This window comes from Ursus arctos, unplaced genomic scaffold (genome assembly GCF_023065955.2).
Source record: "Ursus arctos isolate Adak ecotype North America unplaced genomic scaffold, UrsArc2.0 scaffold_24, whole genome shotgun sequence".
Taxonomy (NCBI): Eukaryota; Metazoa; Chordata; class Mammalia; order Carnivora; family Ursidae; genus Ursus; species Ursus arctos.
In genome coordinates, this window is record NW_026622919.1 from 5,015,870 (window position 1) to 5,038,381 (window position 22,512).

At 55.4% G+C, this 22,512-nt stretch overlaps 2 protein-coding genes, 1 long non-coding RNA gene and 1 other non-coding gene across 9 annotated transcripts; 2 read left to right on the forward strand and 2 right to left on the reverse strand.

Moving 5' to 3' along the window:
• Nucleotides 1–667: 667 nt before the first annotated feature.
• Nucleotides 668–16,151, forward strand: ST6GALNAC2 (ST6 N-acetylgalactosaminide alpha-2,6-sialyltransferase 2). The gene is made up of 9 exons (XM_026484072.4): nt 668–860; nt 4,708–4,768; nt 8,291–8,465; nt 9,103–9,271; nt 9,714–9,852; nt 11,204–11,307; nt 13,074–13,157; nt 14,238–14,337; nt 15,352–16,151. Exons 1-9 carry the CDS (start codon nt 736–738, stop codon nt 15,517–15,519), a joined length of 1,125 nt encoding a protein of 374 aa, XP_026339857.1. The 5' UTR covers nt 668–735; the 3' UTR covers nt 15,520–16,151.
• On the reverse strand, nt 10,679–22,122 carry LOC125283735 (uncharacterized). 6 transcript variants are annotated; one of them, XR_007191726.2, is made up of 6 exons: nt 22,024–22,122; nt 21,444–21,526; nt 19,398–19,498; nt 19,228–19,270; nt 18,640–18,786; nt 10,679–11,060 (listed from the first exon to the last, which is right to left on the reverse strand). It is a non-coding gene; the product is annotated as an uncharacterized LOC125283735 (long non-coding RNA). The 6 variants fall into 6 exon arrangements; XR_007191725.2 differs by lacking the exon at nt 10,679–11,060 and adding an exon at nt 17,510–17,924; XR_007191724.2 differs by lacking the exon at nt 10,679–11,060 and adding an exon at nt 17,510–17,977.
• LOC123000284 (uncharacterized) lies at nt 12,041–13,151 on the forward strand. The gene has a single exon (XM_044378698.3). The coding sequence runs from the start codon at nt 12,204–12,206 to the stop codon at nt 13,071–13,073; it is 870 nt and encodes a 289-aa protein (XP_044234633.1). The 5' UTR covers nt 12,041–12,203; the 3' UTR covers nt 13,074–13,151.
• Nucleotides 19,613–19,694, reverse strand: LOC113244688 (small nucleolar RNA R38). The gene has a single exon (XR_003312462.1). It is a non-coding gene; the product is annotated as a small nucleolar RNA R38 (small nucleolar RNA).
• Nucleotides 22,123–22,512: the final 390 nt, after the last annotated feature.

A 22,512-nucleotide genomic window follows, 5' to 3' on the forward strand; every position in this document is an offset into this window, starting at 1 on the left:
CCCGCCCTTCTAGGTGACCCCCTACCTGGTGACACCAGAGGCCCTGCCAGACGGTTCAGGTGGTCTTTCTGCCGCTGAGAGCTCCAGGCAGGCCTGGGTTTGTAAACGGAATGCAATGTGATTGAGGGCCCTGGCGGCCCAGGACGGTTACCGAACGAGGGGCGGAGTGGTCTCAGCTCCCCCCACCCATGCCAACCCGGCGGGAGCCCTATCTACCCCCTCGCCTGCCACCTCCAACCCAGGGTGGGCTCGGGCCCCTCATTTCGCCCCTCATTCGCCCCAAAGCCCCGGGCGCGGGCGGGGAGCGAGCACTGCGCGGCCCACCCGGCAGGTGGCGGCGTCTCCCAGCGCCCCGCCCCCCTCGCCAGGCCCCCCGGTCGGTGCGTGCCTGCCCTTGACCGCCCGGGGAACAGCGCCCAGCCCAAACCCCGGCCACGGGTGCCCGCCGCGCACGTGCCCGGGGCAGACGGCAGCGCCGGAGGGGCGCGGGCTGGTCCGCGAGCCGGGGGGCGCCACGCCCGCCCCCGGGACCCGCCAACGCGGCCCCCGAGGGTGCTGCGAGTCCGGGCAGGAGGGGAGCGGCAGGGCGGGGAGGCGCCGCGGGGGCTGGAGGAGGGCAGGGCCGGGGTGGGGGGGGGGCAGGGCGGCCGCCTCTGGGAGGCCGGCCCGGCCCACCCGGGCCTCTCCCCTCCGCCCGGGACGGCGGCGGACGGGGCGCCCGCGGGCCAGGGCTGCATGGGGCTCCCGCGCGGCCAGCTCCTCTGGCTGCTGCTCCTGCTCGCGGCCGCCTGCTCGGGGATCCTCTTCAGTCTGTACTCCTCGGCAGTGGCGCGGTACCCGGGGCCCCGGTCCGGAGCCAGGTAGGGGCTGCGGCGCGGTCCGACCGGGGGGTGGCTCCGGAGACGCGCAGGGGACGCGCGGGGCGCCCAGCCCGTGCCCCTCAGTCCACCGGCCGCGTCGGCCTCCCTGGGGTGGCTCGCAGCGGGGACTCGGGCCGCGGCCCTTTGTCCCCAGAGCCTCCACCCGGGCGACCAACCTGCGCCGCCCGGGCCCCACAGCCTCTGCCGGGGTCCGAGAGGGACCTCGCCCCTTGCGCACCGGCCACCCGCTCCCCCGCAAAGCCTCGTGGGTTCATTCCCTCCGGCCGCGATTCGAAACACTTTCTGTTGTCCAGATTTGGCTGGGTCGTCTGAGTCAGATAAAAACAGCCCCGTTTTTGTGAGGAACTCTCCCTCCCTAACGTCACGTTTCTCTGACTCTGCTTTTGAGGGGAGGGACCCAAGACTCCGGGTTCCAACTTTGCCGGGATCCTCAGCTCGACTGCGGCGGGTCGCCTTTCCCGCCCGCTCCGTGTGTGCCCTCCCCGCGCCCGGCTCCCCGCTCTTGCCCACGCGCTGTTTGCTCTGTTCGTTTTGATAAGCGCCGTGTGGGCGCGATCCGGCGAAGCCGCGGACTCCCCCCGGCACCGGGGCAGATCCTGGGCTCCATCCAGGTTCCCCTCCTCGAGCCTCGTTCTGGCTCCCCTCCCTCCCGCTCGCCCAGCGCACCTTCCTTGCATTTGTGCCCCGCGAGGATAAGCCAACGAGCCTGTGTGTGATAGGAGATGGTGCCAGTTTTACTGAGGAAGCCTCAAAAGAATTTGGTTTTCCGCCTGGGAGGCGGATCGAGCTGTGCGGGAGTCTGGATTTGGGAGGCCGCAAGGGCCCCCACAGGCTCCCCCACCGGCCTCGGGACCCGCTCTCCCTTCGGAGCGCTTTCCCAACTGCGGGCTCCTCGCCAAACCTTGCTCCAGGCATAACAGGATGAAAGGAAAGCTAGTTATCTGTTCTCAGGAAACGTGGTCAAAAGGCATCTAAAGTTGCAAAACAATCCGAAACACCTGCAACTCATTATGAGCCCGGCCCCTCTGGAACAAAGGGTGCTCCAGGCCCTGGTGCCGAGGTCCTTGTCTCCTCGTAGTCAGAAATTGCATAAGGCGAGGCACTGAAAGGTGGAGGATGTTAAGAAAGAGAATCCTTTGTAAATTGTATGTAAGGATGTTTTGAAACACGTTTCAACATCCTGTGAAAGTATCTAATAAACTTTAAATATGAGGTTGTTGAATTTCCATTATGCCTCAACAAAGTTTGTAGAAGTCTTTCATCTTTTAAAAAGCGAGTACAAGCCAAGAACTTGTCCGTTTTCTTGTTGTTCCCCTGATGTTTGCGATGTAGCTGAACCCCCGGGGTTGGCCTGGAGGGCCTCCCTGTAGGAGGTGGGCATTTAGCGTGGGGAGAGGCTGGGTGGGAAGTCCAGCGGTCTGGGGCAGCGGGGAGCAGGCTATGTGACCCCCTCCCCACCTGGGGTGGGAAAGCGGATGGCCTGGCCAGCTGGAGAGCCCGGGGAGGGGTGGGGGCAGCATTGGGACCTGGTCTTACCGCACCTGAGTGCTCTCATTGCAGGCTAGAGAGTGGAACCCAGCCCAGGGATTTACCCACGGCAGAAGAATCTGGGTCAGGAGTTACCAGGCATTGGGCTATCTAGACTTGTGTTTAAAAAAACAAAACAAAAAGTCTTTTTTATGGGTGGGGGAGGGGGCCGTGGTGAGGATAGCTATAGGCCACCGCTTAGCTGCCAGTATCTGTTGTCAACATTATTTTGTAAAAGAAAGGACATCCGAGGGCCCAGAATTTCTAAGCAAATGGTCCAAACTGCGGAGATTTTGTTTTATGAGCAATGGGCTGCGGTGGTCCCTCCTTATCTGCTGTTCGGCTTGTCCCGCCAGGTCTGGGAGCAGATGAGCCTCCCCTGACAGAGGTCAGCAGGGAGCCTAATGATAAGTCACAATGCAGCCATCACCCGCCCTCCGTCTAGTCACCTGGCCTATTTTATCATCGCCCACTGTCACAAGAAGGGTGATATTTACAGAGTAAGATATTTGCAGAGACCACACTCAGGTGGTATTGTTATGATCGTCCTGTTATAGATTATTGTCGTTGTCTCTTACTGTGCCTCATTTATAAGTTACGCATGCATGTAGAGGAAAAAACAGTGTGCGTACGGGGTTCAGTATATCCATGTTTCAGCAACCACTGTGGGTCTTGGAGCTCCCCCCGCCCCCCAGGATAGGGGAGGTCTACTCTACAAGGTCCTTATCTGTTCTCAGGCCGGTGAAACTTCCGGGAGGGGCACAGGTGGGCTGGCTCCCTTCCCCACTCCTTCCAGGCTCTCCGGGAAGGTGTGGCTAGAAGCCTTGGGATTCCCAAGAAGGAGGGCTGGAAGTCGCTGAGCACGAGGGGCGCTCTGGAGATAACAGGACTCCCTGAGGCTGGGGTGCTCAGCGCAGCAAAACAGAACTGGGGTGGGGGGCTCTGCAGCCCCTTCCCTGACACTCTATCCCTCCTGTCTCCAAGCTACCCTGGCCGGCAGCTCCCTCATCTGGTTCTCAAGCCTGGCTCACAGTAGAATCACCTGGGGAGGAGGCCTAGACCAGTCAGATCAGAACTGCAGGGGGGGTGGTGAGGCCCTGGGCGCAGGTGTTTTTCAAAAGCTCCCTGGGGGTTTTCACCGCCCCTGAGGCTGAGTACTGGGGTCCCAGTTCCTCTTCAAAGGAGGTCCTGTTGTGCTGAGGAGAGGAACTACAGGATGGGGGGGAGGAGAAGGTGGCCATCTGAGGGGGAAAGGGAGGGATGGGGGAAGGGATCATCCCTGGTTTCCCCGTCTGCCCCTCCATGGTCCTATGGAAACACGCTCCCTTGTGGCCCAGCTGGCTCCGCACGTCAGAAGCAAGTAACAAGAGGCCTTTGTTTCCTTGCAAACTACCTGCTGATGCAAAATCCTCCCCACCTGCTTCCTTGTGTGTGTGGGGGGGGGGGGGGGGACAGGAGTCTAGGAGAAGCCTGACACCCTTTTGAATAGGCAAAGGCCCCTATTCCTTCTATTCTGTTTGCTCCCTCCCCTGATGCAGGGGTGGCCTGGGAGGTGGGAGGAGGACTGAAGCAGTAACATCAGCCCCATCCTCTCTCCCGAAGGGACACTGTCACAGTGGTTGTCACAACAAGGTCCTTTCCCTTCTTCCTTTAGGGAGCAATAGCTAACATTTAGCGGACACTTTTTGTACAAGATAATATTGAGTCTCTGTGTGGACCCTCCCAGCAATTGGAGATGTGATATGATGAATAATGATAATTAATCACTTGATTATATCTGCTGTCCAGATGCAGACACTGAGGCTCTGAGAAGTGACTTCCCTACATCACGGGATGCAAACCTAGGGAGTGAGGCTTCAGACCTGTGTCCTCCACGGGGAGGAGCCGGGGCAGCAGGACGACAGACCCCAAGGGGAAGGGGGTCCACATCATCTGGGACCACCGCCTGCCTCCTGGGCCTTGGCAGGGAGCTCCCTCAGATGGCAGCAGGGGGCTGGCAAGCTTGCCTGGTGTATGTTTTCATCCTTGAACCGGATCTCACTGTTCCGTAAACGCCACATTTCTGCCGCTTGCCTTGGGATTTCTTGGATTTCCGGGTTTAGAGAGCTGAGCAAAACATAATAATGTGACAATATTTTTTTCCTAAAGAGGGAGACAAGGGCAAAAATCAGAGCCTGGTAAGATCGCAGGAATGCCATCTTTAACTTTGACAGGATCTGTCAGCCCCTGGAGCTAAGAGTCAGCCAGAAGGTTCCGAGGCACAGGTCCAACCCCTGCTTTCCTTCTGCTTCTCCCCCAGGAATGCCACATCGTCTCGAGCATTTGTCGGACACAAGGCATCAAATGCTGGAACGAGAAAGGTATGATGGTCGACTATTCCGGCAGTTTCGAGCATCTCCAAGTTAGTGGGGAGGAGGGGACAAAGAAGAGAAACGAGAACATTCTCATGAGACTGCTGCACGGGAGCTCTCTGGGCCCCCCAAACGAAGCTTCCAGGTGAGCAGTCAGCCAGACCCAGTCACCAGGGTTCCCTGTACCCCAGGAGCAGAGATGGGGTGTAGCCAGGTGAAGAGTTCTTGGGAAGTCTTGTAATATATCTTTAAAAGGCCTGTGAATTTGACATTCTACTCAAAATGCCTTTTTTTTTTAAAGATTTTTTTTTTAAAAGATTTTATTTATTTATTCGACAGAGATAGAGGCAGCCAGCGAGAGAGGGAACACAAGCAGGGGGAGTGGGAGAGGAAGAAGCAGGCTCACAGCGGAGGAGCCCGATGTGGGGCTCGATCCCACAACGCCGGGATCACGCCCTGAGCTGAAGGCAGACGCCTAACCTCTGAACCACCCAGGCGCCCCTAAGATTTTGTTTTTAAGTAATCTCTACACTCACCGTAGGGCTCAAACTCATGACCCTGGGATCAAGAGTCCCACGCTCCTCCGACTGAGCCGGCCAGGTGCCCCTCAAAATGCCTTCTTACTATAAAATGCACACATTTTTTTTTTTAAGATTTTATTTATTTATTCAACAGAGACAGAGACAGCCAGCGAGAGAGGGAACACAAGCAGGGGGAGTGGGAGAGGAAGAAGCAGGCTCATAGCGGAGGAGCCTGATGTGGGGCTCGATCCCATAACGCCGGGATCATGCCCTGAGCCGAAGGCAGACGCTTAATGACTGTGCCACCCAGGCACCCCAAAATGCACACATTTAAACTGCTCTCCATGGAGGAAACAAGCAAGCCTTGGAGAAATGCTCCATGCTTGCCCAGGGGGTTGAGAACCTTCTAGGCTCTGCTCCATCACGAATCATGCTGCCTCGAACACTTCACGCATGTTCTCTCACGAAAACCACACGGCAGCCCTGTCGTGTAGCTTTTACAGATGGACACAGTGAGGCACAGAGAGGTCAGGTCCCAGCTCATTCGGGTTTAAGAGTTGCGATCACGCCCAAGAGACCAACCTGGGACTTGTTAGCTGAGGCCTCGGGGGAAAAGATTCCACGGCATGTAGAACGTCGTGACAGCTGAGCAGTTATGAGACGGAGCAAGTAGCCCTGGGCAGGTGACGGGGGTCCCCGTCCTGAGAACAGAGGCAGGGTGGACATGGCCTGCACGGCCAAAGAGAAGCCTCAAGCATATGCTTATGGGTCATCTTTAAGTTTCCTAAAGCCCTGTGCACCTTGAACTGCTTGATGCAAACTGACATATCCCCACTGGGTTTAAAAAAAAAAAAAAAAGGATTTGAGGTGGCTTTTGGATACATATAATAGGCAAAAATATAAAATAGAATAAAAGGAAGCACACGCTGGCCAAAGGAAAAATAAAGGTAGAATAAGACAATGTCATGTAAAGACATGCATGAAAGATGGGCCACAGGTATAAGGGATAAGCCATCTATCTGGCTCTGAGCTTCCTGGTGGCCACAGTGAAGAAGGAAATTTGCCATTGTATCCATGAGATAATAGCAAGCTAGCTGCCCAAGTGAAGCACAGCCTTTCCCAATTCAAAGACTGAAGAGTTTTCTCCTGGCACCTCTTATAGAAGGCCCTGGAAAACATCCCAAAGATGAACTGAGAGGTAGTGAAGTTAGTAGTCAGTTCTGCTGCAATGCTTGCTTTGAAAAGGTGAATTTGTTCCAATAAGCTTGGTATCTTAGGAAACAATTTGAGCATAACACACACTTTGTGTTTGCTTATGGGTGACTCTGTCGGTGAGAACGCTACGGTTAAATGCAGAGAACCGCACCCAACCCAAAGGAGCCACAGAGGAATACACAGAAGGCGCGCGCGCCCTTCAGATGCGCCCTTCATTGCGTTGGAGCCCTCTTTCCACTACTTCACAGTAACTCAGAGCTGCCACCTTCTGATGCCCACTCGCACAAGCGAACAAGTCTTCTCCAAGGTCAAGGGCCGTGTGCTCAGTAGAACGTCGTAGATCTTTTTTTTTTTTTTTTTAAGATTTTATTTATTTATTCGACAGAGATAGAGACAGCCAGCGAGAGAGGGAACACAAGCAGGGGGAGTGGGAGAGGAAGAAGCAGGCTCATAGCGGAGGAGCCTGATGCGGGGCTCGATCCCATAATGCCAGGATCACGCTCTGAGCCGAAGGCAGACGCCCAACGACTGCGTCACCCAGGCGCCCCGAACATCGTAGATCTTAACCAGGGGATGTGTGAGACCGTGCCCCCAACTTTGTTAGGCCCCTTGTTTGACTGCTTGTCCATCACTGACAAAGCTTCTGAGTATCGTGCCACTCCTCCCATTTCCCCAAAAGCCCCGTGGCTTTGACTGCACCCGTTCTGCATAGTGTGATGGTTTTCAGGCAGCCATAGGTAACGTTATAGCAGAAATTACTGTCCAGCTCTTTCCCGCATTGGTCAAACCAGCAGCCTAACAACGAGCCCCCTTCAGGGGGAAGGGTAGCCCCAGCCAGGCCGAAGGCAGAGCGGGATTCGGACATTGGGGGTTGCAGGCAGGTGGGGTGGGAGCCTCTTCAGTACCCTCCTTCCAGGTCCCTGCATGCAGAGGCCCTGTAGAGTTTCCTAAGGGCTTCTGAAACAAATTAGCACAAACCGGGGTGTTGAAAATAAGAGAAATTGATTTTCTCACAGTTCTGGACTCCAGAAATCCAAAATCAAGAGGTCAGCAGGGCCACCATCCTGAAAGTTCCAGGGAAGAATCCTTCCAGTTTCTGGTGGCTCCAGAGGGTCTTGGCTTATGGCCGGGCCACTCCAGTCTCTGTGTCTGTCTTCACATGGCTTTATAAGGACACCAGTCGTTTCATTAGGGCCCACCCTAAACTAGTATGACGTCATCCTAATCAATTACATCTGCGAAGACCGTATTCCCAAATAAGGTCACACTCTGAGGTTCTGGGCAGACAGAAGGGTGGGGGGGACACTAGTCAACCCAGTACAGGTACCACCTGGACGAAAGTGACCACAAGCTTCCCAGCAGCCTGTCCCACACAAATCTTATAGTTAGGACGGCCAGAGCTAGGATTTGGATCTAGGCTGATGGATTCCAAAGCCCAGGCTGGAGTTCCTCCACCAAGGGGCAGGCAGATCTTACCCATTCGGTGGGCAAACGCCCCAAAGTTTCCCTAAGTGTGAAGTGAAGCACTAGGAGGCCAGAGCCATCAGGCCCTGGATAGGTGGCATCCCGGAGAGAAAGGGCTGGGCAGGGTCAGTCCAGAAAGCTCTCTGACCCCCACCATGCTGCTGTGCCGTACGCCGGCTCATCTGACAGGTCTGGGGGTGGACCAAGTCTAGAGGGGAAAAGCAGATCTTCCCTCCCAACCCTGCTGCCGGGTCTGCAGGCTCCTAGGACGGTTCCCGTCAGCCACAGCCCCCAGATAATGGAGCTCGGCATTCTTATCTCCTGCCCACAGAGCCTGCACTGCCAACACCCACTTTATCTGGCCATCCAGAAGCACCCCCACTTCCGCGCCCTGTTCAATCTCTCCACTCCAGTGCTGCTCTCGGGGGTCCTCTTCACTCAGGAGCTCTGGGACAGACTGAGCCAGCACAAAGCCCCCTATGGCTGGCAGGGGCTCTCCCGCCAAGGTAATCTGAAGCGGCTGCTTCTGGCCCAGCCCTCTGGCCCCAGATAATTCCTTCCTCCTGTTTTTGGCCCAGGTGCCAGCCCTGCCCTCGCAGCACCTTATGGGGACCCCCCCCACTCCCCCACTCCTTTCCTCCCAGAAAGGTCTCAGGGCTCGACTCCCCCAGTATGTGACTCCTGCCATACCTACCAGCTCCTACAAGCCCCAGGGGTCAGGAAAGGGCCTTGTCGTGCCCGCTGGCCAGCGCTCACCTCCCGGGGCCAGTGTCCAAAGGTGGCCGAGAACAGGGGCTGGGGGCCCTCAGACAGCCTGCGCATGGCTCCCGCTGCGGAAACCGCCCAGAGCCCCCCATGTTCAGTCTGCCCCCCCACCCCGCGTGCCTCAGATGACTTTATTGTGGAACACAGTCTTGAGAGGACTAGTTTCTCGAGTTCTTGAGGTGACTGGGGTACAGCCAAATCCTCTCCCCCCACTTCAGGCTGCATGGCCTAACTGACATGTTGCACTCCCCCCGCCCTCCGTGCCTTGGATGGGGCCGGTGTCAGGCCTCTGGCGGGTGGTGTGCCGGACAGTCTCGGGACAGCCCCGACCCACGTGACAGCCCCGTCACGGCGCCCTGCCTTCTCTGGCACCCACAGACATCCGCTCCACCCTGAGCCTCCTGAATGGCTCCGAGAGCTCCAAGCTGCTGGCCGCCTCCAGGAAGCCGCTTTCCAAGTGCATTCGGTGTGCCGTGGTGGGGAACGGAGGCATTCTGAATGGTTCCCGCCAGGGCCTGCACATCGATGCCCATGACTACGTGTTCAGGTATGCGGTGCGGGAGCCAGGGAGGAGGAGGGGGCCGCGCTGGGAAGAGAGCTAGTCCCCAGCCAGCCCCTGGGGAGCACTCCCAGGGAGGATCACGGGCCGGGGCAGCCCCGGCCTTAGGCAGCTCCGCCGTCGGGACGGGCAGGCGGGTCTGGACAAAGGCGTACATGCAGACAGACCCTGAAGATGGGAGTGTGGGTGCCGCATGCCAGTGGGGAGGGAGCACCCAGAGCCAGATGTGCCCATTTCACAGGCCATCCCTTGAGGCCTGGAGGAGTGGGGATGGGCTGGATGGGGCTGGCCACCAGCACTGGTGCTGCCCTGGGAAGGGGCACAGTCTGCACAGAGGCCTGGGGGCAGGCGCGGCAGAACCCCAGGGATGGAAGTACAAACACAGTGTGGTGTGACCATCGGGAGGCTGACGGGCCTCTGTTTGGACCAGACTCAACGGGGCTGTGATCAAAGGCTTCGAGAAGGATGTGGGCACCAAGACCTCCTTCTACGGTTTCACTGTGAACACAATGAAGAACTCCCTCATCTCCTATGGGAACTTCGGCTTCACCTCCGTGCCAAAAGGCCAGGTGAGGCTTCTGACGGGCCTGCCACTGTCGCCGACGGTCGGTGCCACTGTTCTCAGAATCCCCTCTGGGAGGCGAACCATCACCCCAGTCCAGTAGATGGAGAGCTTGTGCCAGGGTCCTGGGTATGTGTGAGGGGGCCACTGAGGAGGGGGATCTGGGCAGGGACACCCCCAAAGTTTCTGGCAGCACAGGACTGCCCTGGAGTAGAGCACGAACAGCTAATACTTACTGGAAGCTTACGGGGTGCCAGGCTCTTTACGTGATGCCACGTCCACCCCATTTCACTGGTGCGGAGACTGAGGCTGGGTGCCCTTCCTTCAGCAAGGACTCCCACCCCAGAGCTCACGCAGCATGTCTGTCCAAGACCACCGCGCAGCTAAAGTCAGAAACCTCCAGGCCCTTCTGGGGCTGGCACTAGGGCTGCCACCCGTTTCCCTGAGCTGCCTTCCCGATCCCACAGCAGCCTGTGAGGGAGGCTGGGGTTCGAAGGCACGGAGCCGCGCGCCCAGCCAGGGAGCAGGGGAGCTGGAATTCAAGGCCTCCTACTGCCTCGGGCTTCTTCAGTCACAGTCGGTTGCAGGAACACTGCTCCTCCCTTCGAGAGCCGTCTGGGTGCCACATAAAGAGGGGATCCCAGGATAAGGGCTCTGTGGTGCTCCATAGGACTGGGCTGAGTTTCTAGAAGTTTCCTCCTCTGAGCAGGAATTCGGGAGTGTCCTAGCCGCAGCAGGACCTCTCTTAGCTCATGACAGAACAAAATAAGCAGACTTCTGGCCACACTACCTGTATGAGTTATCACTACGTTAATAAATTACCCCAGACTTAGTGGCTTTAAACAACAAACATTTATTATCTTACGGTTTCAGTGGGTCAGGAATTCGGGAACAGCTTAGCAGAATGCTCTCAGCTCAGGATCTGGGGTGTCTGCCAAGATCAACAGGGGCTACAGGCACTTGAAGGCTTGATGGGGGCCAGAGTTGAGACGGCGCCTCTCTCGGCTACTAGAGTGTTCTCAGGTCGTGGCAGCTAACTTCCCCCAGCGCGGGGGAGGGGGGGTGTCCCAGGGAGCTTTATGGCCTCGTCTCCAAGGTCACACGCCATCCCTTCCACTTCCCTCTATTCATGAGTCGGTCAAGGGGATGGCGAGTAAGCCTCACATCTTGAAGAGTTACCGGAAGATCCGTGACCACGGAGTACCACCATGGTACCTGCGAGTGGGGGTTACAGGCAGAAGCAGAAATTCTCCCGTGAGGACCGGAGGCAGGACTGGGTGGAGGGCTGAGCCGGAGCTGGACGTGGTCTTATGTGGGGGGCCGGGGGGACTGGCTCAGTGTCTCTGTTGCCCCAACAGGACCTGCGCTATATCTTCATCCCCTCTGACATCCGGGACTATGTGATGCTGAGATCCGCCATTCTGGGTGTGCCTGTCCCTGAGGGCCCTGATAAAGGGGACAGGTGAGCAGCCGAGCGGGTGTGGGGTACGGGGGTGCTGGGCCCATTGTCAAGTAGGGAAAGTGGGTGAGGACAGCAAGAAAATCCCCAAGAATTCAACAGACTGTTGGGGAATTATGTTCTTTTTTCCTACCCCCAGAGAAGCCCAGGTAACCCTCCTGGTCCCCGGGAACCTGCCTGTGAGGTGGGCTGCAGCCCCAAAGGGCCGCTTTTCCGAGCGGAGAGGCAGGCCTGGCTCCTCAGCTGCGGGCTGCTGTCCCCATAACCCACGCAGCCCCCCGCCCCCCGCCGGCAGCACTGGCCAGCCACGCTTGTCCGCTCCTGACTCTGTGGGCCTACTGAGCACACTGCGTCTGGAAGCGAAGTGCGGGGGCTGGTATCCATGCCACTCCCCCTGGTGGGCACCCTCCCAGGGCTGTGCCCGTGAAATGGAGAGCAGGTGACATGGGCCCAGTGTCCTGCAAAGAGAGAACAAAGGGCACTCTGTTTTCTCCCCCACCTTCCTGGGCAGCAGGCCGCTGTCCAGCTCTTTTGAACCATGTCCTGGCCTCAGCCAAACCTCCCTGTGGTGCTGAGACAATTTCTTGTCCCAAAGTCAAGTCCTTAGAAATCATGCCACCTCGGCAGCCACGAAGAACAGCGTCCCCATCTCAGGGCTCCCGGACCATGCCGCCCACCCCGAAAGAGCAGACTCGGAGGTCCTTAGGGGCTAAGCCCTCAAAGGTCAGGCCCACTTACTCTGGCCACCCCGCACCCCTCCCCCCCCGTGACGATCCAACAATCGCTCGTGACGCTGCGGCTGGTCATGAGGGTGGGCTTTGTGACACGGGTGGGACTGGGCTCTTGGGGGGGCTGGCTCAGAGACATCAATTGGGTGGTCGTAAGCCTCCCCAACACCAATGAGCTCCCCCTCCCATACCCCCAATCCGTCCCCTACCCAGTCCCCCTCCCAGTCCCGGTCCAACCACATCGCCCCTTCCAACCAGCAGGCCTACTCCAGCTCTGGTGGCTCAGCCCCTTCTCCATCCCCCACCCGGGGGTCTTCCTCCCGGCCCCCCTCCCACCCTGCCACCCCATCTGCCTCACAGCCCTCTTCCCGGGCTTCCTCCCTGAACCCCAGCCCTCATATCCAACATGTGCCCCGAGGGTCTTCCCAAAACCCCACCCCACCCACTTCCAAATCTCCTTCCCAATCTGGCTTGAAATCCCTCTCTCGAAACTCCTCCCAAACTCCTCCCGTGCCTATCCCCCGGTCCCCTGCCCACAGCCCCGCCACCTCGGCCTCCTACATTGGGCCCATTCGTGGCATCCCCTCCTACATCGCCCCCTATGTGCCCCGCTTCCTGAAGGAACCCCCCTTCTTCCAGCCCCCCACTGCACCCCTGCCCCAGAACCAGTGCTTCCCCTGCTCCTTCCCCTGCCCAGCCCGGGAGCCCCCTCCTATCCCTGAGTCTCTCTACTTCCCCCTGCTCCCACCTCCTCCCCACCACCCCCGGGTCAACTGCTCCTACCCGACTCCTCCCGCCCTGTTCACACCCCCCTCCTCGCTCACCTACACCCCGCCCACCGACGTCCTGGTGAGCGGGAAGCCACACGTGGTGCCCACAGTGCTGCCGGCCACCTTCTACACGCCCTTCTCCCGCTACTACACCCAGCCCCGCCCATACCGCACGCACCGCCGCAGGCCCAGTGCCTTTCCCCTCACCTCGCTCCCCAACTTGCCATACGACGGCCCAGGTCGCTCTGTCCACTTCTTTCATGGGTCCTAGGCCTCAGACCTATTTCGGACCAGAAGCCTCTGCCAGGAAATTCAAGCTACTACATCCAGACTTCATCAGCTACCTGAGGGAGAGGTAGGTGTGTGCTGGGGGGGAGGGTGTGGGTGCACAAAGAACAGCTTCCCCCCTCCATCCCCCCTGCACATCAACCCATCCCTGCAGGCCCTTTATGGCCTAAACACAGGCAGTCCAAGGTGACCACAGGGAGGAACCTGGGACTAACAGCCCGATCTCACCCCCTCCTTCCCTCCCTCAGTCCCTCTCCCCTACCAGTGGTTCCGATGGGGGGGGCGGTGTCCCCTGCCCCTCTCTGGAGACATTCTGCTTGTCACTAGGTAAGCACCACTAGCAAGTAGAGACAGGGAAGCTGTTGAGCACCCTACGATACGCAGAACGCCCCTGCAACGAAGAATTATTTAGGCCAATACATCATAGTGTTGTGGCTGGGAAGCCCTGCTGTCGCCCCCCGGCCGGCATCCCCAGAGAGCAGGTGCAGGTGGCGAGTGGATCTGGGGAGGCAGACTGGAGCCAGCGCTCAGCCCCATTCAGCAGGGGGAGAAGCAGGCTCCGAGAGGCTAGGCGGCTTGTCTGGCAAAGCTTCGATGTGAATCCGGGCTGAGGTCAGGCCTGTGGCCGCCATACTGCGGCCTCACGTCTGGATTCTCAGAGTGTGCACACACGCTTTTCTCACCAATGACTCCAGGCCCAGGACCGGGGTGCCCCGCCCCTCATGTCCCTCATAAGGGAGTCCTGCTGGGCTGAAGTCCGGGGAAAGAAAGAAACATAGGGCTCAGGCTAAACAGGCCACCTGTCCCCTACTGTGGTTACTTAGCCCAGGGGTGAAGGCAGGGTGTTGCAGGGAGGACAGGGGAGTCAGGCTGGGTTCACGCTTCCAGAGTGGGAGAGGGAAGGATTACAGCTGTGGTTCTTCTGCACCGGTCTGCTCCTCTTTCTCACCCCACTCTGTCACCCAGACTTCTGCATTTGCTTCATTTGGGTTTTTTCCTAAATGGGGGATGACTGCACTAGAAGAGCCCGGAAGTTCTGAACGGTTTTCTAGGTGATCTGAACTGGGAGCTGGAAAGCGTGAGGGCACAACCATCGAGTGAGACCTATGCCTCTTTCTTGAGTTTTGATGCCGCTTTTCATCTCCAGGTTTTTGAAATCGAAGTTGATTAACACAAATTTTAGAGACCTCTATATGCCTAGTACTGGGGCACTCATGCTGCTGACGGCTTTGCACACCTGCGACCAGGTAAGAAGCTTTCCCTTTCAGGAGCCCACAGCAGCAGAGGACGGGTGTGGGTGGAACCTCATTTGATCCAGGATAACCCCAAAGGAGGTCTGTCACCCCCGGGCCTGGGACTCGGCCTCTCCCCTGTGGGGAAGGGATTCTCCAGCTGCAAGAGCAAAGGCTGGCCTCTGGAAGGGGCGGGAGGGGGTGCCACTCCTGAGCTAACTCCATGCGGGCTCTGCAGGGACCTTTCCAGGACAGGTGCTGGGCCGGCCTTGCCTTCCTCCAGCAGCCACCTGCCGGGCACCTCTGTCCCTTCACCCTTGTGGTATTTAAGGCACAAGTTATCACACTGTTCTTGTGAAAGCAAAATCGCAACAGGAGTGGATAAGGATATCCTTTTAGGAGCACATTCTAGAACTGAGCTGGGCAGGAGGTTTAGCCTTCCACACACAACCTTTGAAATCACTGCCTGGGACGTTGCCAGTGCTGCCCCCAGGAACCCAGCAGAGGCTGAGAAGCAGTTTTCAAAGGGCAGTGACCCACACTAAAGCCAGCACAAGAGCTGGAGGCCAAGGGCCGCTCCACGACGCTGCTCTATTCCTTTTCCCTGTTTCTTTAAAGCAGCAGCCTCTTGACCGTGCTCCCGTTAGAACGAGCCACAAGTAGTAGTGGGTGTTTGTCTCCACCTCGAGCTTAACGATGGAGATCACGGCTTTGATCCCGAATCATAGACCTGACTTTAAAACCCAGCCTGGCCACTCCCTAGCTCCTGACTGAAAACATGTCTGGTTACCTCTCTGAGCGCTTCCCCACGTGTACAACGGGGATATGCCTGAGATTATCGTACGGCTGAGAGAACTGTACAAGAGCGCAGTGCCTGCTGTGAGCACGAGCTCCAACTGTGGTTTATCCGTGTCCTGGACACGGCATCTGAGGAAGGTGGGGGGGGGGGCCCTTCCCAAGTCACATCCCTTCACAAATCCGTCTGCACAGAGCTCGGTAAAGGCTAACTCGGTGACTATCCTTGTCCAGGTTAGTGCCTATGGATTCATCACAAGCAACTACTGGAAATTTTCTGACCACTATTTCGAGCGAATAAAGACACCACTGATATTCTATGTCAACCACGACCTGTCCCTGGAAGCCACCCTGTGGAAGGACCTGCACAAGGCTGGCATCCTTCGATTGTACCAGCGTTGACAAGCCCTTTGCTCTCGCACAGCCATGGACCTGTGGCCCTGGCCCCTCACGTGACCTAAGTGGCCTCTGGTCTTTTCAGCCTCTGAGAAGGGCTCCAGCTCCCCTCCACCCACCCCTTCTTCTCTAGAGAACATTAAGAGGTGGATCTGTGACTGTCACTGAAGCTTGTTCATTGTGGGACACCCCATCTTGTTCTTGGTTTCTCCAAGGAAACTCCCGTCTGGGTTGGAGACAGACATCCCGACCTTGGGTGAAGAAAAGACTGCTCTGCTGGATGTTTTAAAACTGCAGGTGACACAAGAAGAGATTGTGACCCTCACCAGCAAAGGGCAAACACACTTCAGAGCAGAGGCTCTCAAAGCCAGCAGTCGGTACTGAACTTGAGGATGCGGGTGCAGCGACTGCAGACATCGCCACGGACCAGGGTCAAGCAGCAACGCGGTGCACACACTCCCCAGCCAGACCCTCCCACACGCATGTTCCAGCTCCCAGCGACTCCACGACAACGGACTCTAACTCACGCCTAAACCACCTGAGGACATGACCACTTTCCTTCTGCCCCATGATGAAGCGGGAGCACAAAAGACAGAATGTAATTTGAACTAGGTACTTGCATAAATGATGGGATGACCCTTGTGTCTTTTGTGTGTGTCGGGGAGGGGGCTGCGGTGGTACACCGTGGTCTAGCAGGCAGACCACTCAGAAAATTCAAGAACCTCGGGCCAGCCCTGGTAATTTGACAGGGGTCAACTGCAGAGGGCTGCTGGCCTGAGGAAGTCCCACTGGATGGATTAGCACCTGGCCACTGAAAAGAGGACACGATCAGGTAATGAACGCTCAGCTTCATGTCGTGGCTTCAGTAAATCCGGACTTAGCTGACAGGCAGTTTCACTTTAGACAGAGCACAGGGGCTTCTATTGGAAGGGTTAAGTCTCAACTAACCAAGTCATCACCATTATAGCCCTTAAGCCCTGGGGTTTACTGGCCTCATGACTAGTAGCTCAACGGCCTAATCGGCTCTACTGTGCAAGAGCCTTCTCGAGCTGGCACTGACCACCACGGGCTAATTCACCGAGGCCCAGGACCTGGCCTCTGGCTCCATGGTTTTGGAAGGCAGATCCTGTCAGCACGTTTAACAAGAGCGATGAACTGTCACCAGAATCAAAATTCTATTTGAGAAATCAGGTATGTGATAGACCTGGGCTTTCATGACAGAGGCAGCTCCTGGAAACCTCCCCTTCCTGCGGCTGTCGAGCAGTTTAGACTGGAGGGGAGTAGCAAGCAGACAAGCCTCTCCCTTTAGCTTGGCAACATCAAACTGTCCCTTGGTCTCAAGGACAGCAGTGTCCCAAGTATGTTTCTCTGGATAGAATTATGGTCCGGGAAGAACACCGTCAAACGTGGGAAACCTGGTACCCAGTGCCAGTCCATTGTGCCATCTGATAGTGACCTTTACTAGTAAAGAAAGCCAATTGTCCTGGTAAGCCAGCATAGCCTAAGTCAGGACGCCTGGCCCCCTTGTGTCCAGGACACTTTACCTGTCCCTGTTCCCTTCACATCTGTAGCTATCAGAACCTGTCCATCCGTTAGATTTGAGAAATGGTAACGTGACGTTTGTAGGTAGTAACCCATTAAGAGGGGCAGAAAATCAATTTAGTGGGAAACTTATATCTGACTGCATCTTGTGAAACTTGAGGGACCCCGGTGGCTCAGGCTGTTGACTGTCCCACTCTTAGGGAGAGAAAGGAGACTCCCCACTGAACACAGGGCCCAGAAGTGTCTGACTGGATGTGATTTCAGCTGGTGATCTCAGGGTTATGAAAGCGAACCCCCCACCGAGCGTGGAGTCCGCTTGTGACTTTCCTTCTGCCCTCTAAAAAAACCAACAGTATTCTGTGAAACCTTCATTTATAGAAGAACGTGTTGGCTTAGTCACAGAGTAAAATCCCAGTATGAGGGTCTCAACATGAAATCCAGTTACAAAAATCCATTTTTAAAAACTTTTATTTGTGCTTCAAAATTTAAGCCCAAGATACATTAACTTCATAGGAAATGCACTCAGAAACCTCTTTCTCAGCGGAGCACCTGCCTCCCCTCGGTCTCCCCCAAACAGAGCACGTACACATTAATCATTCTCCGCTCACAATCACCGGCTTCTTGCCAATACACCAGTTACCCCCAGATCATCTCAACGGCGGCATTCTGGATGTTCTTAGTTATGCCCTGACCTGACTAACCGCCAGGTAGTTTTCAGGATAAACTGCCACTCAAATTCTTTGGCTCCTTTTTGAAAACCAAGTCCTAAGAATTCTTAAATCATTCTCCCTTTGGGGGATTACTTTACAGGCATTAACAATTAGCAACAGAGGCCGTGCTGCTCCACCTGGCATCGCTGAAGAGAGAACCTGCGAGACCAAAGGAGAGTCCTTTGATGGATCAGCCAGCAGGGGGTTCAAAACTGAAAGCCAAATTTAAAGAAAAGGCAATCAGAGCAGCACTCATTCTAACCCAACATTAGGCCCATGCTGTTGAGGGGACCATCGGGCACAGACCGCTTCAAAACCTGAGCCTGCCCTCAAGAGCCAAGGCTCAAAGCGAGCAGGGTCTGGCAAGGGGCCAGGGAGGAACCACCACGAAGCATTGGGGACATTCTCATTCAACCACTTTGTGGAGGTAAAACTTCTGAAGTCAAACCTAAAGGTCTCCGTGAGTCCCGTGGAGCAGTCAGATCTACTTGCAGCAACGATAATGCAAGAAGTCGACTTCCCCACTCGCTAACACACCCTTTTACTTTGTTTTACTTACTTTGTTTTACTCATAGGCTGTAAGCTGCTGGGGCTAGTCTTCAGGCTTATTAAATCGCACCCCAAATTTAGCTTCCTGGTAACTGAACAATTATGTGACCTTAAATACAAAAAGCCCATACATACCTCCCAGTTTCAACAGAAAAAGGCAATCTGCCCACTCCAAGCCTGGCATTTAAATGGGAACAAAGCCAGGCACCCTCCCGGCCCAATACCATGGGCTACTTTCTTGTTCACAGGCCACCCTACTCAGCCCTCAGCCACCCCAGGAGCAGCCCCACGCCAATCATGTTGTCCAGACACAATCTGAGCTCACCCTAGGAGGGCTCCCTGGTGGTGTAGACAAAGCACGTGGAAACCGAACAGCTCTGCTGGTGCCACGGCAGCCCTTCTTTCCTGAATGTCACAATGAGGTGCCGAGGCAGGTCACACTTCTGCCACAGCTGGCAGACTTCCGACATTCCTGTCGGTTTCAAAGAGTGCATTCACTTCCTTGAAATATGGGACAAGCACTCTTTCATTCCACAGTAAGAACATGACCCCAAACTGGGCTACGTGCCCATTTCTGCCCCCTCTTATATCCTGTACCCTCAGGACCATTGATCAAGGGGCCTAGAGCACGACAGGGTAGCCACACCATCGGTTTTCAAGTTGCAGAGGGATATGCACTCGACTGGGGTTTCAGCAGGGTGGACACAATTCCCTCTGGAGTCCATTCAATGTGATCCCTGATAAAGCCTGAGCTTTTAAGAGCCAAACCCCAGTGCCTCAGAATAGATTGTTTCCCCTCAGCTGAGATGTTCAGACAGGGATAACTAACCATCACAGGCGTGTGGGGCTTTCTGGGGACACGAAAGATGGAAACGAAGACTACAAGCAACAGGGGAGGAGTTCTCTCACTTACTTCAGGCAAAGCAGATCAGTTCTGCCTCCCACACTGCAGACATCTAGCAAAGAAAACAAACCCATGTTAAAATCTCCCTGCCACTCAGCACAATCCTAAACCCGGGGCAGGAGCAGCAAAACAAACAGCCCCCCCCCCCCCGCCCATCTACTTGGAAGGGTTCTACTTACACACACAAGTCTCTGCTTTGGGCCCAGGGCAGCCGGCTCACCGCTGCCACCTGCTTCTGCAGGATCCTTTTCCATCTCTGAAACCAAGGCTGAGACTGTAGCTGGCCAGGAGAAATTGCAAAACAAAAAAAAATCTACTCAAGATACACACACGTAACTCTCAAGTAGCTCACTTTCAAATCTGGCCTAAATTTTCTAAAAAGCGAACTTGGGAACTGAGTTTCAGACATCCGTATTCCACAGAAAGGCCTTTCTTTGCCTTCAGACAGGGATAACTTTAGATCATCATGGACTCAGCCCCCGCCAATCGGCCAGCCCATAGGGCTGACACTTGTAGCACAGGAAGACCACTCTGTCCTTACAAAATTCTGCTTTACTTCGCTCGTAAGAATTCTCAACCTCGTCTACTTTATTAAAATAACTTTCCTTCAAAGGTAAAAACTGCTGATACCTAGTGCCTAGATGTACCCAGAATCCCAACTTGACGGACGCTCCCCGCCCTTTTAAAGACAGAGTCTACCTCGGCACAACGTGCCTGATAGCTGAGTACGTATGGGGTGTACACTCCGGCGTCAGCAGAATGTGTGGTTACCCCTTCGGGGCATCCCCAAGGGGAACATGCTGCCAGGAGACACCATCACACAAGGTCACTTCTTCATTTGCCTCTGCATACAAAATGACCCACAGAGCTAGATCAGTTTTTTAAGTAGAGGATTATAGATCTGCCCCAGGAGCTACTTGTAAATAGCCACTGCTATAATCCTGCTATAATAAAAATCCCCAGGCTACAAGTAGATCAGGTCATCTAACTGTTCCTATATGCCTGCCCTTGGGATGGCCACACAACTCCTGGGCCTCCCTCCAGGGTCATTCTCATCCATGGCTGGAGGTGTACTTCTAACACCCTGTAGGTGCCCTGGATGTATAGCCAGGTCTGGAAAGCAGTAACCCTATTTTACAAAGAAATAAGGTGGGGTTAACAGGCTGGGACTAGAGCCCAGATCTCTCAAGTTAGTCTAAAACAAAGTTTCAACCTCAGCTCTCACATCCTGGGTGGGTAGGTCTTTGTGGTGGGGGCTGAGTTGTGGATTGTAGGACACTTAGCAGCACCCATCAGATCCCATTAGCACGCTCCACCCCAGTGGAGAACCACTGGGCTAATCTTAATTCAATTATTTTTCAATGAAACTGAAAAAAGATAATTTGCCACAAAATTTGCCCTATTTTTATGGTTCTTTAAAAAACAAGAAACAGCTGTATAACTCTAAGCCTCAGTTTGTTTACTCAGTAGCAAAGGAGAAAATATCTACTCCACTTAAGATTGTTGTAACAAATATTGTTTGGGAGACTGCTTGGCAAGGAGGCTAGCAGAGTTCCATACTCCTTCCCTTACCTGGGCAGGAACAATTCTGGGAGACTCACATCCTTGAAATCTGACAGACAGACACTAAAGGGACCCTAATCTCTGCAATTCTGCCAAAGAGCTAAAAAACTCTTCCCACAGAATTTTCATCAAAAAAAAATCCTTACACTCAACATCTTAAGATGATGGTTTTCACGTGACTTTTTTCAAAGTCTACAGTCAACACCTTTAATCTCTAAGGGAAATGTGGGTAATATACTTCATTCTAATAGAAATGATGTCAAGATGTTATTCTCAAGATTGATATTTAAAGAGCTGAGCCTCAAGGCATCAGAACTCTTCACAAAAGATGTCCTTTCAGACAAGGATAACTTTAATCATCCACAAATATTTCTAAATCCCAGCCAGCCAAAACCCATTTCCTAAGTCTCCCTTCCGGGCAACCCTTTTGATTCCAAACAGTGACACCTAGTGGCCCCAAATCACACTGGCACAGACCCTGCTCACTTCCGGATTCTGGGTCCATTTTTCTCACCCTAACTAGCTTTATGCATCCACGAGTTCATAAAACTAAACTTAAGACCAGAATAAAGTGTGAGGCGGGCGTATGTGGCAGGCCTTCCCACCATCTCGACTTTCTCACTTCTGGTGACCACCCAGGTCCTACTGGCACCCATTCTTACTCATTTCAGGGATCCATTCGTTACTTCCAAGTTTCAGCCTGCAGGTCTGGCGCTCTCTGTCTTCGCAGATGCCAAAGAAAAGCCTGTGGGGAATGAAAAACTGAGCTTGTAAGGTGGGTTGTGGAATTACGGCCTTCCAAAATCGACAACCCCATTTACGACTACCTATAGGATTAAATAAAAACTACTGATTAGGGCCGTCCTCAAGGCACTCCGGGAGGGACTTGACTTGGACGTTAACACTTGATTTAAGAACTGGCACCCGCAGCCTGCCCCGTGGGCGGGCCTCGGAAGACCCGCAGGGCGCACGGTGGTTGTGCGACGCACGAGGCTGCACAGGCTGGAAGACGCTTTCCCCGCCCCAGGAGGGGGACCTTTGACTCCAAAGGAGGGTCTGAGCGCTCTCCCCTCAATCATCAACACTCGCGCCGTTCAGTGATCCAGTATTTCAACTAAGCCTCCCAACCACCCTACGAGGGAGACCGGTTTATCGTCACCGTTCCGCCTCTGAGGAACGGGAGGCCGAATGCACTAGCTCCGGCTCCAGTAAGCCCTCGTTTCCCCACCTCCACAGCCTTACCACAGCCAAAGGCCCGAGACTGCTTGTCCCGTTTGGTCCTGCCAGAAGCCGCCATGCCTCCCAGCCGCGCGGCCTGCATCGAAAAGAAGGTGGAGCCGCGCCTGCGCACACGTGTTCTCAGCAGTCTCGCGAGAGCTCTCGCGATGTTGAGAAAGGGCTCATGGGAAATGTAGTGCAAACAACCGCCGCTGGGAACGGCCGCATCCTCAGCGCAGCTCTGGAGTTGGGGGTAAAATGGTGGCCGCCACCAGGGACAGTAGAGAGCCCGGGGTGGGAGGACTGATCTCGGAAGAAAACGAAAATGGACGGTTGCTTCAGCTATACTCATTTATCTGCTGAGTCCACAGATAGTCCCTGGCCGAGACTGGGGTGGCGCAGAAAGTTCAAGGGGGCCTCACGAAGGGAACGGATGAGGAAACCGAGCCCTGGCCGGATTGCATTCTTAATTGTTCCGCAGATTTCACTTGGGGCGGGGAGGGGTCATCTGGG